The sequence below is a fragment of the Marmota flaviventris genome, chromosome 5 (assembly GCF_047511675.1).
Source record: "Marmota flaviventris isolate mMarFla1 chromosome 5, mMarFla1.hap1, whole genome shotgun sequence".
Taxonomy (NCBI): Eukaryota; Metazoa; Chordata; class Mammalia; order Rodentia; family Sciuridae; genus Marmota; species Marmota flaviventris.
The window spans coordinates 13,534,456-13,553,661 of record NC_092502.1 but is presented as its reverse complement, the minus strand read 5'-3'; the positions used below and the strand labels follow the sequence as shown (position 1 = coordinate 13,553,661).

At 49.8% G+C, this 19,206-nt stretch overlaps 1 protein-coding gene across 2 annotated transcripts in view; it reads left to right on the top strand.

Annotated features, from left to right (window-relative positions):
* Window positions 1-4,323: 4,323 nt before the first annotated feature.
* Window positions 4,324-19,206, top strand: part of Wwc1 (WW and C2 domain containing 1) — a 143,408-nt gene continuing 128,525 nt past the window's right edge. For both annotated transcript variants that reach the window (XM_027938752.2, XM_027938753.2), the window contains exon 1: window positions 4,324-4,442. In XM_027938752.2, the coding sequence (XP_027794553.2) occupies window positions 4,324-4,442 (119 nt within the window). The remainder of the gene's footprint in view (window positions 4,443-19,206) is intronic.

The following is a 19,206-nucleotide window of genomic DNA, read 5'->3' as shown; positions in this document are numbered from 1 at the left end:
GATCGCCACTGGCCCAAGAGAAATCGGGTTAATGAATACAACAGTAAGGGTTGGGGGCCAGGCAGCACCGTGGGAGGAAAACGCCTCCTTCCAGAGACTGCGTGGTCTATGACATCCCATACTGTTCACCCCCAGGTGGGTCTGGGACAGCATCAGGCAGGTGCAGCATCGGCACCAGGTAGGCCTTCTCTTCAGCTGAGGAGCAGAACCCACTGCCACTCTACCTGCTCATCGTGCAAGCTCCACGATGATTCGCTTTGGCTGCCCTGCCCAGCCTCCAAAGCCTCCTTCAGCCACTCCAGATGGGTCCACAACCCAAATGAAGGCAGAAGTTCAAGATTGGCCTCCTGGCTACCCCTCCACCGGCTCCAACCAGACAGTAACCCAAAATTCTCTCCATAGGTACTTTAGAGTCACCTTGCTGGGAATTCAGAAGGGAAAGCCCACGGAAGCAGCATTGATGTCTGGGCTTTAACCTCTTGCGCCTCAGTTTGCTCCTCTAGAAAATGGAATCAATAAGACCAAGGACAATAAATCATTACGCATAGAGACTCCTTTCCCTGTTTGTAAAATGAATCGGCTGTGTTAGACTTGGATTTATTTTCCAGTGCCGTATTCAGCACTGAGGACCCAGAGGTAAATAAGAAACCATTTCGTCTGCCTCCGCTCTCATGTTGCCAAGGATTTCTTCCACCCTAATTTTCTCTGGCTGAGGACATGTTTTCCCATCATTGGGGGGGGGGGAAAAACCCAGTCCACCATGAACCTCAAGTAATGCGTGACTAAAGGAAGGGGACATTATTGGCTCAGCCACAGAACATAAGTGTGCATTCCCCAGGATGTGTGGGAGGTACAGCATGAGGTAGGGAGGTAGTCATCAAGTAGAAAGACAAATCTCCGCAGAAGTTCTCCAAGCCTCTATTGCCCTAAAGAATGCAGGGGCCAACAGGAAGCTATACTGGCATTTCCCTTCCCTTCGTTATTTGCATTTAATTTCTCCTTCTTGCCATCTCCATGAAACATGTCACCCTGTCCTTTAAGGCATATGTGTGGAAAGTAGCCTTTCTTTGTGGCTGTTGCAGTGGGGAACTGACTTAAGTGGGCATTGCTTTTAAAAACAAGCAACTTGTCTCAGGCTTGGTGTCTCCTGCGGGCCACCTGGCTCTGAAGTTTTGGCCAGTGGTCACTGCTGCTTGGCTCCAACAATGGTCAGGCCTGCCTCCTTGAACTCAGCACACAGGCAGCCATACACAGCCCCAGGAGGAAGAGGCCAGGGCCTCTTGTCTTCAGTTCAGATTCCTGCAGGTCAGTCACCTGTAGAGTAAACTCCAATTTGGCCTATCACATGGCTGAGCCGGTTCTCCCTTTAATCCCCTGCACGTTTGCCCTGGGCCTCACAGAATGCCAGGGGGATGATTCACCTGCCATGGCGTGGGGCAGGTGGCCATCTGTTTTATGACCTCACCCTGCTTGAGCTTCAGGGAGATAACCTGGGATTCTTTTGTTGGGGGTGGGAGGGCCAAATCCTTGAGTCAGTTCCTACCCTGGTCTTCTTCCTGTTTTCCATGTCAGGTGTAAAAGTCCAAAGGAGAAGTAAATGCCAGGTGGTGGGCATCAGAGTTACAAAGAAAGTCAGATTTGAAAATCTGCAAGGTGTTTCACAAGGAGCACAGTTAGTTAGAAGGTTTGGTTAGAAAATACGACACAAGAAATCAATAATTAGAACTATCACAAGCAGCCACCCATAATTTTTGGGGATGGACATGAGCTTATGTTTTGAGCAGAAATGGTCTACAATTCATAGAGGTTGCTTGCTGCTAGACCTGGGGCTCCTGAGGTGATGGCTTCTCATCTCATTTTGCCCTTTACAACCATCCCTAAGGAGTCCACGTTATTATGTGATTTTTTTTTCAGGCCCAGAACTAATACTTCCATTCAACAAGTCGCCCAAGTTCACACGGCTGGAAAGTAGTGTGAGTCCGGGATCCAAGCAGCCTTGCTTCTCAAAAAAAAAAAAAAAAAAATATATATATATATATATATGAAACAAATATCAATAGAGATGATATTTGTCAGCACCCATGATATTCCAGACCTGAACTACAGAGAGGTCCTAGAGCTATGGGAGAATTTTTAAAAGAAGGAAAGCATAGGTTGGTGGTCGAAAGCAATGGCATTAGAGTCAGACAAACCTAGTTTGTCTCATTAACTGGGTGCCCCTGGCCATTATGAAACCTCAACTTCCTTGTCCATAAAATGGGCACAATATATTGCCCTACTCCAGAGGGTCGTTGTGAAGATTAAAGGAGATCAGGTGTGAGAAACATGTAGCTTCTGGTCAGCTTCACTTCTGAGCTGTGCTCTAATCAATAATTGGAGGTTTTTCTGGGGGTGTAGCTCAGCACAAAGTCACTTGCTTGGTATGTGCAAGGCCCAGACTGGATTCTTGGCACAATAGGAAAAATAAAATTGGGAATTTTTTACATAGTGAAAGATGGCCAAAGTAGAGAAAGTGGAGAGGGCTGAGGGAATTCCCCATGAGGGAATGGGGAACTCCTACTTTTGGGTGTTTGGAACCTTCCTGAGGCCAGAGTTCCTGGACTCTGGTGTCTAGGATTTGTGGAAGGTGGGAACGAAGAACCATACACTGAGCCCCTCAGCCCTGACCTCGGGGAAATAATTAACTTTGCAGAAGGTGAGGAGCTCACCATGGAGGGTCTTCTCTATCAAGCAGAGATGACACCATGAGCAGGGGAGTCCCTCTCTTGCTCAGCACATTCTGGCCCATACAGGCCCAGGGAGTGACATTTCTGGGAGACTGCAGGACTCAGACAAGAGGACACACTGTACTGTGCTTCATTTCTCTAGTCCAGCTTCCGATCATATGTCCACTGCAAAAATGGTTGATCTCATCCTCGGGGAAACAACACCTAAGTCCTGTAGAAGTCCAAATCTAGCTGATCCTAACTCAATCCTGCTACCCTCTTCTTTTGTATTTAATTCAGTATTTTCAAGAAACATTGTCTCTGTTTTATTTATTTTTATGTTTCAAGTGGGTGTCTTGCTTTTTTCACTGGACTGTCCTGGAATTCCCAGGCTCAAGTGATCCTCCTGCTTCAGCTTCCCTAAGTAGCTGGGACCACAGATACACACCACAGTGTCTGGCAGATTGTTTTAATTTCTTAAAATTTTTCTAGATGGAATTTTGCTCCTCCCTTTCCCCTTTCTTACCTTCACAGGTAAGTACTCAATTTAACTAACAATATCATTACTATTACTTTTATAAAGTACTTCTCCTGACAACCTCTGGAAGTCCCCCTAGGGAAGCAGATTCCTAGCACTAATTTTAGGGACCCTAGAGCCAGCAGAATTTGCAAATTAAGGGGTGGGGTGGGGTAGCTGAAACTACGTGGGGAGAATTGAATAAGAGGGAGACAGATGGTGCCTGTGCTGGGGGAAGGGACAAGAGATCCTGGAAAACTTATATTCCCCGATTTAAAAGAATCTTCCCACTTAACCACTTCTTGCCTGACTCCTGGTTCTACATAACAGAAAAGCTGCGAGTATTGGGGCCACCCGTGCCAAGAGCCCTGGACACTCGGGGTGGGAGAGCCAGTAGCGCTGGGAAGCACAGGCAGAGAGGGTCTTGTCCTGACCTCCTGGGGCTCGCCTCTGGTTCTGGACCCCAGGTAACGGGCAGTCTCCCTTACTCTTGGCAAGGGCAGCGCAGGGGTGGTCGGCGGTTCGGACTGTCCCACGAGGGGGCGCGTCTCGGGCCCTAGGACCCGCCCTCGTGGCGCTGGGCGCGGGGAGGAGACCCGGGAACCCAGGAGCCCGGCGCTCCGCCTCCCGTTTCCGGGGCAGCGCAGTTACCTGCACCGCCCGAGCCGCACCTGGCGGAGGCAGAGTCGCAGGGCGGGCGAGCTCGCAGCGGCCGAACGGAGAGAAGGAACGGCGCCGGCTGGGGAGGCGGCGGGCGGCGGGCGGCGAGCAGGGCAGCGGAGGCGGCGGAGGGCAGGCGGCAGCCGCGCTCGGCCCGCTCCGCCTGGCCGGCTGGGCGCACCCGGCCCGCACCGCGCTGCTGCGGGCGCACATGGCAGCGTGAGAGGCCGGCGGCGGGAGGAGCGGGCGGCGCCGGGGCCGCAGGGCCGCATGGACAGCGGCGCCACCCCGGCCGGCCCCCATTAGGGCCCCCAGTCCGCGGGCGCCACCCCCCGATCATGGTGCCTCGGCGGCCGCCTGGACTAGGGACGGCCGGCCGGAGCCGCTGAGCCCCGCGGCGGCCGCGAGCTGCATGGGGGAGCGCGGGCCGCGCTCGAGAAGATGCCCCGGCCGGAGTTGCCCCTGCCGGAGGGCTGGGAGGAGGCTCGCGACTTCGACGGCAAGGTCTACTACATAGACCACACGAACCGCACCACCAGCTGGATCGATCCGCGGGACAGGTAGGACCCCGGGAAGCTGCCGGCACCCCGGCAGAGTCCCCACCTGCCCTTGAGGCCACCGACCCGGGCTGGGCAGGGGGGCAGGGGAACTCAGCGTGTCCCTCGCGCTTTCTTCAGTTTGCCTCCCACCCCCGCCCCTTCTGGAGCGCCACTGCTGCCCCAGCAGGGTGCTTAGAGGAGGGGACAGCCAGTGAGCTGGCCGGATCTGCCCCCACCGCCATCCCCTGCTGGTGTACCTAGGCCCCAGCCAGCACCTGTCGGGAGTTTTGACCTTAAGCTCTAGCCCCGCCCCCTTCCCCTTTAGGGGGAGAGGTTCGGCGGGGGCGGGAGCCGCGACCTAGCTGGAGAAGCCTAGTCTTTCCGCGAAACTCGCCTGGGGGAGGGGGATGGGATCTGGTTTGGAGGGGTGATAGGGACACTGGGTTCGGTGGAGACCACTGGAGGAAGGGCGCTGCGCGAGGAGAAGACAGCCTGGAGTGTGCATTTTGACAGGTGCCTCCTTGGCCCCTGAGAGTGTTGGAGCAAGTCTGGGGAGGCCCAGGTGGGACGGGAGGGAGGGAGCCGGTGAGGGCAGCCAAGGGAGACTGGTTCTCCAGGAATCTCACTGCAACTTGGAAGCTGTTAGGATGTAGATGGAGGTGAGAGGCCTCCCGCGAAGCCCTACCCATCGCCGCTTTCTCCTCCCTTTCTCCTCTCTGGGGCCCGAGGCTCCTCAGCCCTGCACCAGCGCGTCCTGACCTTGGTGAGCGCCTAGCCGGCTGGAGCACGGGATTGTGCTGAGGCAGGTGCAGTCTGAACGCCCTAGACTTTCTCGGTTTGGACTACTTGGAATTACTTTGCACACACACCCTCTCCATGTATGTGCTGGGGGTGGGGGAGACCCCTTTCCACCCCCCGGACCACTTTGTTTTCCTAGGCTGACACGGTTTGTGGTCAAAGAGTCTCAGGAATGTGAAAGTTTCACCTGTCTGTGACCTTGGGGGTCAGGTCCCCTGAAGCAATGGAGGTGATTTTTATGGAACCTTCATTATGTGGGGTTTGGATGGGGGTGGGGCATATCTCAGAAGTCCAGGATGGGGTGTATAAAAGATGTGGGTTAAAAATTTTTAAAAAAGTAGCAGAAAGAAAATGAGAGTTGAAATTCCCAGTAGTTTCCATTGAGTACTTCTGTCTATTCATTCATTCATCATTTCCTGGGTGCCCATTCTGCTCAGCATCATGCCAAATCTGGAACAGAACATTTTAATGCTGGAGAGTGTCCCTTAGGCAAACTTCTTTGACCTCTTTGCGGTGGTTTCCCTATGTGTCAGATGAATGGTTTGCTTGGAAGGGAAGGAGTTGAATAGCCGGATTCTTAAAAGTTGGAAGGGACCTGAGTGATCAGAGCCCAACTTACATTTTTAAACCATAAGAGAAAATTTGAAGTCCCGAGTTGTGATTTGCTCAAGTATTTTGATCTTCCCACCTGCATGCACCAAGTTTTTGACCAGCTCCGACATTCTACCTGCCAAACTTGTTTTCCTGACGTGCTTCCCCCCCCCACCCATGTCAATCAGTTGCCCCACATGTGGGTAAACTTGGCAGCCCCTTTTCTCTAGTTGTCTTCTAAGAACAGGCAAATTCAAGCTTACCTTTCCTCCCACAGTTTAAGTCCCTGCAGTTGACCTCACCCAGTGCCTGTTAGCATTTGGATGTCATGTTGGAAGTTGAGGATTACCAGGCCAGCAGCCATAATCATGCATCTGAGATGATAATGCAGTTTTGGGAGGTTTTGCAAACAGCTGTAATTCTTTACCCTTGCAAGAGGACAACATGTAGCTTTCTTTGAAGGACTGACTTGGCTAGAACAGTTTCCCACATTTCATTGTCACATGGGCCACCTTCTTGACTTTCTGGTATATCCACTTGAGCTATTGCTTACTTTAATACTTGACTTTGGATCAACTCACTCTTAAAATTTTTGTGCCACTTTCACAAACGGGAAACTATTGCCATAAATAGAGAGGAACTTTAAAAAATCCCAGTAATTGCTGGGGGATGGTCAGTGTCATTCATTTTATTTTAGCTGGACACTATGGCCTGCCTAAGGCCCCAGTGCCAGGCCTGCACAGACTTTGATTTTAATCAGCTTGGCAAGTGATGGAGAGCAGGCAAGAGCATACAGATGCTTAGGTGGAGCTGTTCACCTTCACCTTGTAAGTAGGTTTTTGTTGTTGTTTTGGTACAGGGTATTAAATCCAAGGTCACTACCACTAAGCTATATCCCCAGCCCTTATTTTTTATTTTGAGATAGGGTCTCGCTAAATTGCTTAGGACCTCTCTAAGTTGCTGAGGCTGGCCTCAAACTTGCGATACTCTTGCCTTGCCACCTGAATTGCTGGGATTATAGGCATGTGCCCACTAAGTAGGTTTGGTTTTGTGCTCTACCACCAAGCTAAATCTCCAGCTCTACTCATTGATTTGTAAGGCTTCATCTTTGGGCTTCCTGGTCATCCTACCTGAATTGGGCTGGTGTGGGGCACTTAAGCTTGAGGTCAGCCCCAGGTGTTGTAGGCCAGCTCTGAAGGTGTCCGGGTAGAGCTGAGCTGAGCATATATATGTGGTTCCCTGGACTTTCCCTTCTGTGTGCTTGGTTAGGGCTTTCTACCTTTTAGTTCTGCCTGTTGGGCTCCGTGGACTAGCTTTGAGCTTGCTGAAGTTCAAGTGCTCCACGGGCAAGAGAAGAGATTGATTGGATAGTCTGCAAGGGCTGCCAGCTCTCAGATATGACTTCAGACCTTTCTGCCTCTCCTTACCCACTAATTTTATGGTGGAAAAAGGGAGGTGCAGAAAAGAAGGAGGCAATTTTAATTTTATTTATTTATGTATTTATTTGGTGCTGGGGATTGAACTCAGTGGCTTGTGCATACGAGGCAAGCACTCTACCAACTGAGCTATATCCCCACCCCAGAAGGAAGCAGATAGTCTCCCAGAGTAGGTAAGGTCTTTGCAACTGTTCAATGCCTTGAACAACAACAACAACAACAATCCCATTAAAAACCCCACTCGTTAAGAGAGAAAGAGTGAGAGAGAGTGTGTGTGTGTGTGTGTGTGTGTGTGTGTGTTTGCCTTGGTGTTTTCCATGCCTGAATCATGGAGATGCCCACCCATTCCCTTGAATTTAAAAGAAGTAAGTCAAATGGTCCTTCAGTTGAAAAAGTGATTTCTTAGCCACCAAGGACAAAATAGCATCTCCGGTTACCAACCCTAAAGAATGTCTTGGCACATTCCTCTCTCTGGGCTGAGCTGTTTTGTGTGCTGTCCGCACAGAGCTCCTGGGGGTAGGGAATCCAGTTTTCAGCTTCCCCTTTCACCAGGGGGTTGGAAGAGCAGCCAAGCGGCCAGCCTTGCCAACTGCGCCCCTTCTCACCCAGGGAGCACAGGGAGACCGAGATTCCTGAGGACGGTTGTCCCAACAACCGGAGAGGGTCCAGTCGGTAGCCTGGGCCCTGCCCACTGGGCAAAAGGCTCCAGCGCTCGCAGGCCCTGCCCCAGTCCTGGCCCATGTAGGGAGGTGACAGGGCATAGAGAGCCAGGTGCTGCATGTCAGGCCTACACAGCCCCTGAGAGGGGGGCTCCTCATGCTGCAGACTTGGGTGCTTTTGGGAGCTGCCAACACAGGGCCAGCAGTCTGAGTGTATTTAACTTCATACTCTGCAAAAACAAACACACTGATTGTTCTCTGAAGAAGAACGGATCATTGGGACTGGTCCTACCAGAGAAATTTCCTGAAGCCTAATTCCTACCCATTGCCTGCTGTGTGTTCACAACTTCTTGCAGGAAGCACCTGAGAACTCAGGTAGCTTCTGGATCTGGAGGCCACGTGGCTCAAGAGGCCAGGCAGAGAGGACAGCTCCTCTTCTGATTCAGGACCACCTTTTGCTCATCTGTTTCACAAATAGTTTGTATTGTAGAAAGTTGGGTCCTCATCAGTTAAAAGATCTTAACCTCCATGGGGTCCCAAGACCCTTATAAGACAGACCAGGAGCACGATTTGTCCCAAAGGATTTATTTGTTTGCTTGCTTGCTTTTTAGTGCAGGGCATTGAACCCAGGGGTGTGCTCTGTCACTGAGCTACATCTGCATTTTGAGACAGGGTCTTACTAAGTTGTCCTGGCTGGCCTTGAACTTGCCATCCTCCTGCCTCAGCCTCCCAACAAAGTATTTCATACATAATTTCTGGGGCCTCATGGACCCTAGGTTTGTGACCCCTGCCCTGAGTTGAGACTGCTTGTCACCTTCTATGTGCCCTCTTATTTAGGTGGAGAACAAGCAATGATTGAGCAATTCCTCTATTTAGGCTGTTTGCTGAGAGCTTTGCATGACTTTAAATTTCTTTAAATCCTTCTAACAACACTGGGACTAGGCACAATAATCTACTTGAAAAATCTAGGTAGGCTAGATTTGCTGAAGCTACTAATTTTTTAAAAAAAATACCAGGGCCTCATGCATGCTTAGGGCCCTGATTTACCACTGAATACCACCCTCAGCTTAAGTACTCGATCCTTTTGTGGAGCTGCTGAGTGACTGACTGCCCAGCAGGCTGACTCCAGAACCCACATTTCTAACCACTGCACCATTCAGCCTCCTGCAGAATGAGTTGCTGACTCAAGTCCTGTGCTCCACTGCCTCAGGAATTTGGCCCTGGGAAATGGAACTGGGATAGACATGATTTCATTCACCTGTAGCGGTCCTGGTCAACCAGAGGGCAAGTGTGGGTAATGGAAACAGGGACTGGCATCTGCCACCTGCTCCCTGAGTGACCTTGATAAGTTACACATTCTCTCTGAACCTTGGTTTTATCTTTCATCGGATGAGGAAAAGCACATAAATCTATGAGGCTTGACTCCAAGCATTCATAAACTAATGTTGGCAGGGTGGCCAGTTCGGAGCCTGGCACTCAGGAGGCACTAGGGAATGCCAGTTTGACTAGAAAGAAGTACCTGCAAAGCGCCTGAGTCCATGGGAGGCTGAGTCTCCACCCCACTTTGCAGCTGCAAAGGGCCTTTCTGGTTATACAACCCATGCCTGTCATTGCATAGATGAAACGGAGACTCAGAGATAAGTGACTTGTCCAAGGTCACATGGTAAACAATGCCAACCTTGAGTCTAGTAAAGGTCTCTTTTCCTTTTTCTTATATGTAAACTTTTCCCTAAAAATCAGATCCAGGTTCTCCTCCTCCATGGTAAGAATTCAGGGATGTTTTATGCTATGACTGAATTATTTCTTCTAATCCTTTTTGGGTGTGTAGATTGACGAGTGAGTTTCAGTTCACAGTGTCAAGGCCACCATGTGTGGTGTCATAGGAGTTTGCTGTATGTTGAGCAGTCTATGTACTAGTGATCACAAATGAATTATTGTTTTTACAAATTGTTAAAATGGATTTAGGGTTATTGCTCGGCAGATGTCATTTTCTACCAATTTATATTCTGACGTGCTTTCTTCAGTGAGGTATAACTAGCCTGCCTTGGGATTTACTCAAAGCCTCTAGTCCATGCTTCTGCTCGATGTTCCAATATCATCTATAGACTTGTAATAATAATACCTATATGCACATTTTTAGAGGGCTCCTCTCCTCTTTTTAAGGCTCAAGTTTAAAAACTACATATTCTATGAGCATCTACCATGCATGAGAACATAAGGTTAATTCTTAAGACAGAGATAAGGTTACAAAGTACTAATATAGATAACAGAAAGAAAGAAGAGACTTGGGAACCTACAAGTGAGTAAGATAATAATAAATGCCACCATCTATTGAATCCTCATCTTCTGCTGCCTGCTGGGTGAAGCATTTTGTGTTGTGATCTCATGTAATCCTTTCAATAGCCACATGACATGTGTAGGAGCACCTGAGACTTAGAAATTAGAAAGGCTGAGGAATGACGGAGACCCAGTTGCCAGAGTTCTGAACCTACACTAGTGTTAGGTATTCTGGGTCACCTTGGCCAGGTTTGTTCACCCACGTCAAGGTCCCACCCTTTTGACAAGTTGGTTTTAAGGGTTACCGCTCCTTCTTTAGAAGGGGCAAAGTGATGTGATCTCAGGGCGGGATGTTACTAAGGAGTCTCTGTTGGAGAAGCCGTTGAGATCTTCATGGTGCTTGGGAGACCGTTTGGCATAAACTCTACCTTTGGGAGCAGCCAGCTAACCAGATCTCTGGAGATGAGAGAACAGAGATGGAGGCAGAGACTCTTTGAAGGGTGCAGTGTGTGCAGGTCAAAGTCGTTTCCATGTCGCTTGGGCAAAGGCTCCCAACAGCCAGGGAATGAGTAGCCAAGACAGCTCCTCTCTGTCCCCATCCCTCCCCCTTCCAGGGAGAGGGCTTAGTCAAACTGACCTGATTTTCTCATTCCCTGGGGTCCCAGGTAGCCGTGAGAGAAACACTGCCCTTTTGAAGGGAAGAGAATCAGGTTGCCTTAGTTACCAGGAAGGCTGGCACACCAAGCTCAGGTGCACGTAAAAAGAGACAAGGTTCGGGATGAGTGGGGGCTGGAGGTGGCCAGCCTGTAGCTGGCCGGACTGTCTGAATGGTCAGGTTCGTGTAGCATTTTTAGTAGCTGCCAACCTCACGTCAGGAGTTCTCTCTGGTCACATGTGTCTCCAGATGACAAGGACCCACAGTCCCCAGCGGGGTGAGGGCCCTGGATGAGTGAAATCCACTTCATTTGGAGAAGTGGCTCCAGTGGCATTTCTGTCACCAGCTCCTTGCTGTTTGCTGAGGGAAGCACTTCAGCTTGGACAGGACTGCGGTTGGACCTGGGTTGAGTTCGTGTGAAAACCTCACACCAGGCCTCTCCTGCACAGAAGGCCAGCCGGCCCCACACACCTGGAGGTGCTGTAGCCAGAAGCTGTGCTTGCTGCAGCGGCAGCTGGGCTGAGCCGGGCTGTGGAATCCCTGCTTCAGAGGGAGATAAAGGGAGAGAAAACTGAGAAACTGGATCCAGCAGCGATTTGTTATTTAACCTTTGCCAGCGGGCCATTCAGCCTCCAGCTCCTAAGCAGAAAACCTCTTGTCATAATAATGGGGTCCGGGGTGCGGGATAATGGGACCGCATCTGCTGTGCTACTGGAGGGGGGATGTACTCTAAAGATGCTTGACAGGGATGGTGGGGTGGAGTGAAGAGAGAACCAGAGCTGTGAATCACTTGCACCCCCGCCCCGCCAGTAGCCTCTCTACCCATGACATCTCGCACTGGGAAGAAATGGGATCTTTCCGTTTCAAATGTCTGCCAAAGAAAAGGGACTGAGGCTTAAGTTCTCTCTCTATGGTCAGAGAGGGAAAAAAAAAATACATGAAACTGCATCAAGATTAGGGACACCTTTGTTGGCTTTTTCTCTTGGCTTGCTCCATTCATCACTCTGGCCCCGAGGACACCAGGCCCCCAGCAGCAGCTGCTGACTTTCCCCTGGGGCTGCCTGCTGCTGTTGGAGTCTGTTTTGGCGGGGTCCCCTCACCCCCAACACACTGGCTTCCTCTCTGCCCTGTGGTGGCCGTTGCTTGTTTGGTTGGCCACTGGGGCCACCTCTGGGGTCTACCAACTGGAAACTGGTGTGGAAGGATAAAATATCAAGACGCAGGCATCAGGTGGCTGCTGCTAGGATGAGATGACCCTGGGACAGACTTTCGATCCTGCATCTGCCCTGGCTTTTCTGGGAGAGTCGTGGCTCTGGGAGCATTTCATCATGCACTCCAACTTCTTGCGAGTGCACCGTTGGTGTTTCCGTCACTAACAGTGGGAACAACTGGTGCCAGGTGATGATGATGATCAATAATAATGATCAGCTCTAGTGATCTTTAGTCAGCATTTGTCCCATGCCAGGCACTGTTGTGCATCCTATTTTTCCTGCAAATGGGGAAACTGAGACCGAGAGATGTCAGGTAATGAGCTCTCAAGGTTGTGCGCAGGTAGGAAGGGACAGAGTTGGAATCAGAATCTAGGTCTGCTGATTGCCAAGCCTTCCTCTTTCCATCCCTGCCATCTCTTTCCATGGGTGGAGAGAGAGAGAGAGAGAGAGAGAGAAGGAGAGGGGCTGATTAGCTACCGAGGACTTCTCAGTGTATCTACCGTATTCGCTCATGGAGTAACGTTCACTTGTTGCGGGCAGTCATTGGTGTGACACCCCACCCCCTGCAGTGGATAAGACCTTCATAAAGATCAGAGACACAGGGTCACGTCTGGCTTTCTCACAGGTAGTAAGTAGCCTTAAACCAGTTCCTTCTCAGTGTAGAGCAGGAATAACAGTAGGTTGTGCCTACCCCAGGCTTGTGACCAGGATGAGATGACCCCAGATACAGGAAGTCTCAGCATGCCTAGTGCACATCATGCTCTCCACCGGGAGCCCTACATAGCCAGGCTAACTTATGCCCCCATGCATTGGTAGAAGGACTAAAACCCACCTCTTCCCTCCAGCGTGACGTTTTCTCGTTGGGCTACAGCTCACCTGGGCCACATTGACTTTAGTTGTGCTTGCATTATAGAAATAAATCAGTAAACTCCCCCACACCCCCCAGGTCTTATCAGAGCCGAGCCCTTCTTTGGAATTTCTGGAGCGAAGCAGCCCTTGCCAATGAGCTGGCACTGAGGCTGCGTGAGCAGCCAGCGGGGCCATGAATTGAATTGCCATTGCAGAGCTGGGAAGCGTGGTGCAGGAGCAGGGGTCCCTGGGATTCACTCGTGACTACTCTGAGACCTGTTGGAAACGTACCTTCAAGCATGTCCTTGCAACTCCGTCTCCCTGCTTGCGCTTGTTCAACAGCTGTTGGAGAACCTGTCTGTCCATTTTAGCGTGGTGGAGGTGCCGAAGGGCATTGGCATTAATCAGTCCCACCCAGCCAGGTGTTGGCCATTCACTCCACAGGTATTTATGGAGTACCTACTGTGCTCAGCCTCTCTCACCAGTGCCAAGGATCAGAGCAAAGTCCCACTGCAGTGGGGTACACACTTAGATGAGGAAGACTGACCGATAGTTAAACAGATAAATCACGTTATGACCAGGGGCTTGGTGTTCTTTAGAATTCTTTTACCATCTTAGGAGAAAGGAGGTGTGTGTGACACCTGTTGATGGTGATGGTGTGAACCTAGGTGTGGGGCTTGGAGAACTTTGACCTCAGTAGGGAGTTACCAAGAGCCTGCTGTGATGAGCTGGTTTGAGTGCTGGGAATGCAGCAGTGAGATAAGGAGGTCAGTCTCCAATGCATGGAATTTACTGCAAATTAGTGAGAGACATGGCTCCTGGAGCTGTGCAAATACAGCTGGAAGGGCCAAGCTCTCTGAGCCTCAGTTTCCCTCTTCTCCTGTTCATCTGGATGCATCTAGCATTGATAGCTGTTTATCAAATGGCTTGCCAGCAATAGGGCAGCCATTGTTCTAGCACAGAAGATTTTTGCAGAGATCACACCAGCACATACTCTTTGTGGTGCATACATTCGAGAGCAGTGGTTGTCAGCCTTGAACAAGCATCAGAAGCCCCTTGGAAGGCTTATTGAACACCACAGTGTGACACAAGGGTCTTGTGGGGAGAAGGTACGTTTCCAACAGGTCTCCAGTGACACTGCTGACCTGTGTCTTACACTTTGTGAACCACTGATACATTGACTCCTTGAATCACTGCAATAACCTACGAGTGGTTACTATATATCTGCAGTTGAGGAAACTGAAAACAGGGGCTGACACTCCTTCCAGGGCTAAAGGAAATGGTCCCCGCACTGTCATGACTGTGGAGTGTATGTTGTTCTGGTTTTGCTAACCAAAACCTAAGTGGAAGCAAAATGCTATAGGGTTTTCTTGTCCATTCTGGAATAAAGCACAGAGATGCAGGCAGTCTGGGGGATTCTGGAAACCAGAAGGCACTTGTCTTGAATTAGAATGCATAGAATTTAGATATCCCAGTCACAGAAGATCACAGGAACTGTTTCTCACACTGAGCCACTTCACCAGCTGGACGTAGACCTGTGCTGAGTGGCAGAGGAAGGGTCTCTGGGCTTCTTCACCCCTGGGAACTTTTCCCACTTCTGTTCTAGGTAGTGCAGGGAGGCAGGGGTGGAGGAGAAGAGACATGTTTCTTTTTCTATGGAATTGAAAAATTCCATCTGAAAAATCCCGCCCCTACCTGATTAAAGGCTTTTTTTGAAAGCAGTGCTGGGGATTGAACCCAGGGCCTCCCACATGCTAGGCAAGTGCCCTAGTACTGAACTGTATCCCCAGTCCAACCTCTCCTTCAATTATATATACCTTTGTCACTCGCTAGTTCTTTGACTTTGGCCAAATCACTCACACCCTCCGGAACTTCCATTTCTTCAATGGCAAAATGAGAATAAATTAGGGTTGATACAAATCACATTAAAGGTCCTTTATTATATTCCTCTTCCATTCACTAGGCAGTTCTAACTGCAGTGATTGCACCACCCCCACCCCCACCCCAGTCCTTTTTATAGCTTTCTGTATAGTGATATTGTTACTACCCAATTCATATATTTTGAGGACCAGATTTTTTTGGACATAAACCACTTCTTCTTTGTTTTTTCTAACTGAGAAAAATGTTCCGCAGAAACACTGATCACACTTGAGAAGATAGACCCTTCTCCAGTGAACAATGACTTTTGCTAGACAGGAATATTAAAGGCATCTTACGGCTCAAGGAGTCTCAAAACCAACTTAAAGTGGTTTATTTTCTTGGCTGACATAAAACAAATATTTGCTGGCAGCCAGTGGAGGACGCTGGGTTTTTCTTCAGTCCTTTTACTGGTCACTGTGCGCCCCCCCCTGCCCACCCCCCCGAAGTTTTTTTGCCTGGTACAGTCGTTCTTCAGATGTGGTCCCAGAGCAGCTTATCAAGTTCACCCACATCAGGCCTGCAGAATGAGAAGCTCTGGGGGTGTACCTGGCAATCTGCAGTAAAACAAGCCCTCCGGGTGAGCTGCTGCCCACTCAAGTCTATGAGCCACTGGCAGCCAGAGTGACCAGGCATTGTTAGTGGTGGAGCAGCAGAAGCCGGACAGGGTGCAGACCTTTCTGAGCACAGGTGTAGGGAGCCAGTTGCAATGGTCTTCGTGGACTTGTGAGCATTTTAATATCATGCTCGAACCTTGCTGTCTAAGCTGATCCTCCACACTTCCTTCTTCAGGCCCTCACCCTCACTTGACATCTCCTTTGTTTTGTGTGGTGACTCAGCTCTCAGACAAATTGTAGAAAAGCCTGCCCCTCCTCCCTTGCCAGGCTCCAGAGCATCTTCTTTGCATTATTAGAATGGTGTGATTTCCTGCATCTTCCCCGCTCTCGGTTCATGCATAGCTGAGTGGCTGGTGTCGAGGAAGCCGCACATGGGAGGCAGGAGATCCAGGCTTCTGCCCTTCTTTCTTTTTTTTTGGTCCCTGGGATTGAACTTGGGCACTCAACCACTGAGCCACATCCCCAGCCCTATTTTGTATTTTATCTAGAGACAGGGTCTCACTGAGTGGCTTAGCACCTCACTTTTGCTGAGGCTGGCTATGAACTCATGATCCTCCTGTCTCAGCCTCCTGAGCTGCTGGTATTATAGGTGTGTGCCTCTGCGCTCAGCTCCCTTGCCCTTCTTGAGTCTGGGTCTTCATAACTGTAAAATGAGTGAATAAGGACTCTTGATCGCCTTTCCCCAATAGAGAATGAAGGGGTGTCATTGGGGTTGCAGGAAAAATGAGGAAAAGTTAGTGGTGCCTAGCTTCTGCTACATATTGGAATCATGGGATCCCTGGAGGGGAATTTGAAAATACCCATGAGTGGCCCATCCTTGGAGATTCTGTTTTCATTGCTCTGGGGTATGGCATGACTGTGGGATATTTAGAAAGTCCTCAGTTGATCCTGAAGTGCAGCTACAGTGGGGAATCACTGTATTAAATATATCTGCCTTTCCCTAATACGTAGAGAATTTGAATGATTTTATGTGAAAGTACCTTGTCAAGGGCACCCATATGAGCGTCAGATAACACTTTAAAACGTGTCATTTATACGATTCTACTTGGAAAAATTGAGATGATTCAAGAAGTTTTTTTCTTAAAAAAAATAGTTGCAGGAGGTGGAGAAATAGATATTTGAGGGAATGTCAGGTACTTTGCTGTTTGGCAAATTTCCCTCTTCTGTACCTGTCTTGATATTTCTTTCCTGATGTGTTAAGTATCTAAGAGATTTGGGCTCCTTTTCGCCTGAATGTGAAAATCTTCAACTCCCACGGCAGCACTAATGCTCTTAAATAAATTGGTCGGAGGTTGCCAGCTGAGGCGGGGCTCCCTTCAGCTGCGGCATGGAGTCTGTATATTCATCCACTTACCTGCATCCTCCATTCCCCCAGATGTGGGTGTGGATGCTCTCGCCATGCGGATCATAGCCTGTAGACAAGAATTATCACTGGTGAACATCTGTTAAGGTTTGCATGGTGCCCCACTCTGGGCTGGGTGCTTTGAAGGCATTATCTAATTTAATTCTAACAGCAACACTGTGAGGCAAGAATTGTTACTTTTTCTTTAAAAAAATTTTATTAAAAAATAATCTTGAAATAGGAATCTGTCCAAGTTGCCCAGGCTGGCCTTGAATTTGCGTTCCTCCCACTTCCGCCTCAACATCCCCCATAGTTAGGGTGACAGGTGTGCCACCCTTGCTCCTGGCTACTGAAATTTCTTCAGGGGCACCTTCTTGCATTGCTCAGGGTCTATCTGGGAAGCTGGAGCTTCCTGCTTGCTCTACTCCTGCTTTAGCAAATGTCCTTTTCTGAATAAGCAGGGCGTGTGAACTTGTTCATTTGGTTCATGCATCCCTCCAAGATTCCCTGACCAGATGCCCCTGTCCGTGGTGAGAGACCAGGTTCTGCTCAATGGAGCTGTCTCCTTACTTTGGTATGGAAGGCTAGTAAGAACCAAGTTTCCCTGTGCTTCTTTGGCACCTGCACAGCCTGTGGGCTTGGTCTGCCACATTCTTGTTTGCCCATTGGAACATCCTTCAGGATGTTTGCCTTGAGTTCACTAGAAGTCAAGTGGGTCATCTCAGCCTGAGGTTGGCTGAGCAGGAAGTGACTGGCCACGCGTGGATTACCTTCCCTTTCTGCTGCAGTTGGATAGGATTGAATCTAAAGCATTCCATTACCTTTGTGTGTTGGCTTCCTGGTGGGAGCTGTGCAAGGAAGGGGATATAGCAGTGGAACAAAGACTGACATTGTCCCACCTGGAGCTTACAAATAACAAGAACATGCACAAAATAATTCCAGGTGAGGAAAATAAAGAAGGTGGTGTCTTAGGAAATAACGGGCCTTGTAAGTAATATGAAAGGTCAAGATATAAAGTTATCAAGTTTTGTAGTTGGAAAAACTGAGTTTGCTTTTTGTTTTAAATCAGATCCACCTCTGGCCAAAGGGTTCTGTTTTCTCCTGGAGGCAGCATGACCCCGTTGATCGTGTTCCTCTGAACCTCTAAAGAGGGAGAGTGGCCCCAGTGCAGATTCCCAGCCCCCCGCCCCAGTCGGCCTAATCAGAATCTCAGGAGGTTAAATCCAGACTTTGCATTTGTTAAAAGGACCCCTGAATGATTTTGATGGAGTCTTAAGTTTGACAACCACTAATCAAGGGAGCAGATTTGTCCCAAATTGCACATGGTTCTAGAGACCCAATGAGAACTAGGATCCTTCCGCCTCCTCCACACCTTGCTTCCTTCTGCCTTTCTTTGAGCTTCTGTGGACTTTTCTAGAACAGACTCGGTTGTTCTCTGGCCAAGAGTGAGTCTTCAGTCTCTAGGCCCGCCCTGGCGCTCCTGCTTTGAAGAATCTGACCCGTGGCTGTGTGCTCCATCCCCCTCCCCCATCCTGGAGCAGAGTCCTGTGGGGTCATCAGGGGCCGCCCAGAGGTGCCCTCCTTGGTCACCTACAGCGTCTGTGGGTGCTGTGCTTCCCTAGCGGTGTCCTGTGTCCTCCAAGCCTTCAACCATCTGCTCTGCCATGAAACCCCAGGTGTCCACTTTCAAGTACCTGCTGGATGTTGTACCTGAGACAGGCAGGCGGGGCAAACTGCAGCCAGTCTGAAGGTGGACAGAGTCCTGGTCTGAACAAACAGCTTGGCCGCTTGCCTTTCCTGCCAGACCGTGAGAAGGTCTCTCTGTTCTAATTACAGCATGTTTAGGTTCTAAAGGTCCAAATGGTGCCCAATGGAATGCAGGTCTTCCTCCCACCTGGTTCCTGTCCGCCCACACCCCTGCCCACAGGCATCTCTTATTTCCAGGAACATCTATCCTGATTCTTCCTTCCCCCGACACCTGCTGAGATCTCACCTGCAGCCCTGTCTTTTCCAAGCTGAGCCCTCAATCATTTTCTGTGTGCTTATGCAGAGGTGTAGAGGAAAATGGGACCACATGAGAGATCTCACCCCTCTGCTGGCCCCTGATAACAGACCAGCTTCTATACCCTACACCCCCTCCTTGGCCCCATTAGTGACTTCCTTGGGATACTGAGGGGCATGCTTCTCTTGACAAAGCCTTTCGAAGATGCTCCCAGTCCCATTTTTAAGGCTCTACCTCACTTTTTTTCACCTGTAAAATGGGAATAATAGTAATGTTTACCTCATTCTACTTTGAGAGTGCTTTCAAAAGACCTTTCTGGGCTGGAGATATAGTTCAGTGGTGGAGCACCTGCCTAGCATGCTCGAGGCCCCGGGTTCCATCCCCAGCATAACACTCCCTGCCCCCAAAAATAAAAACAAAAAAACCTTTCC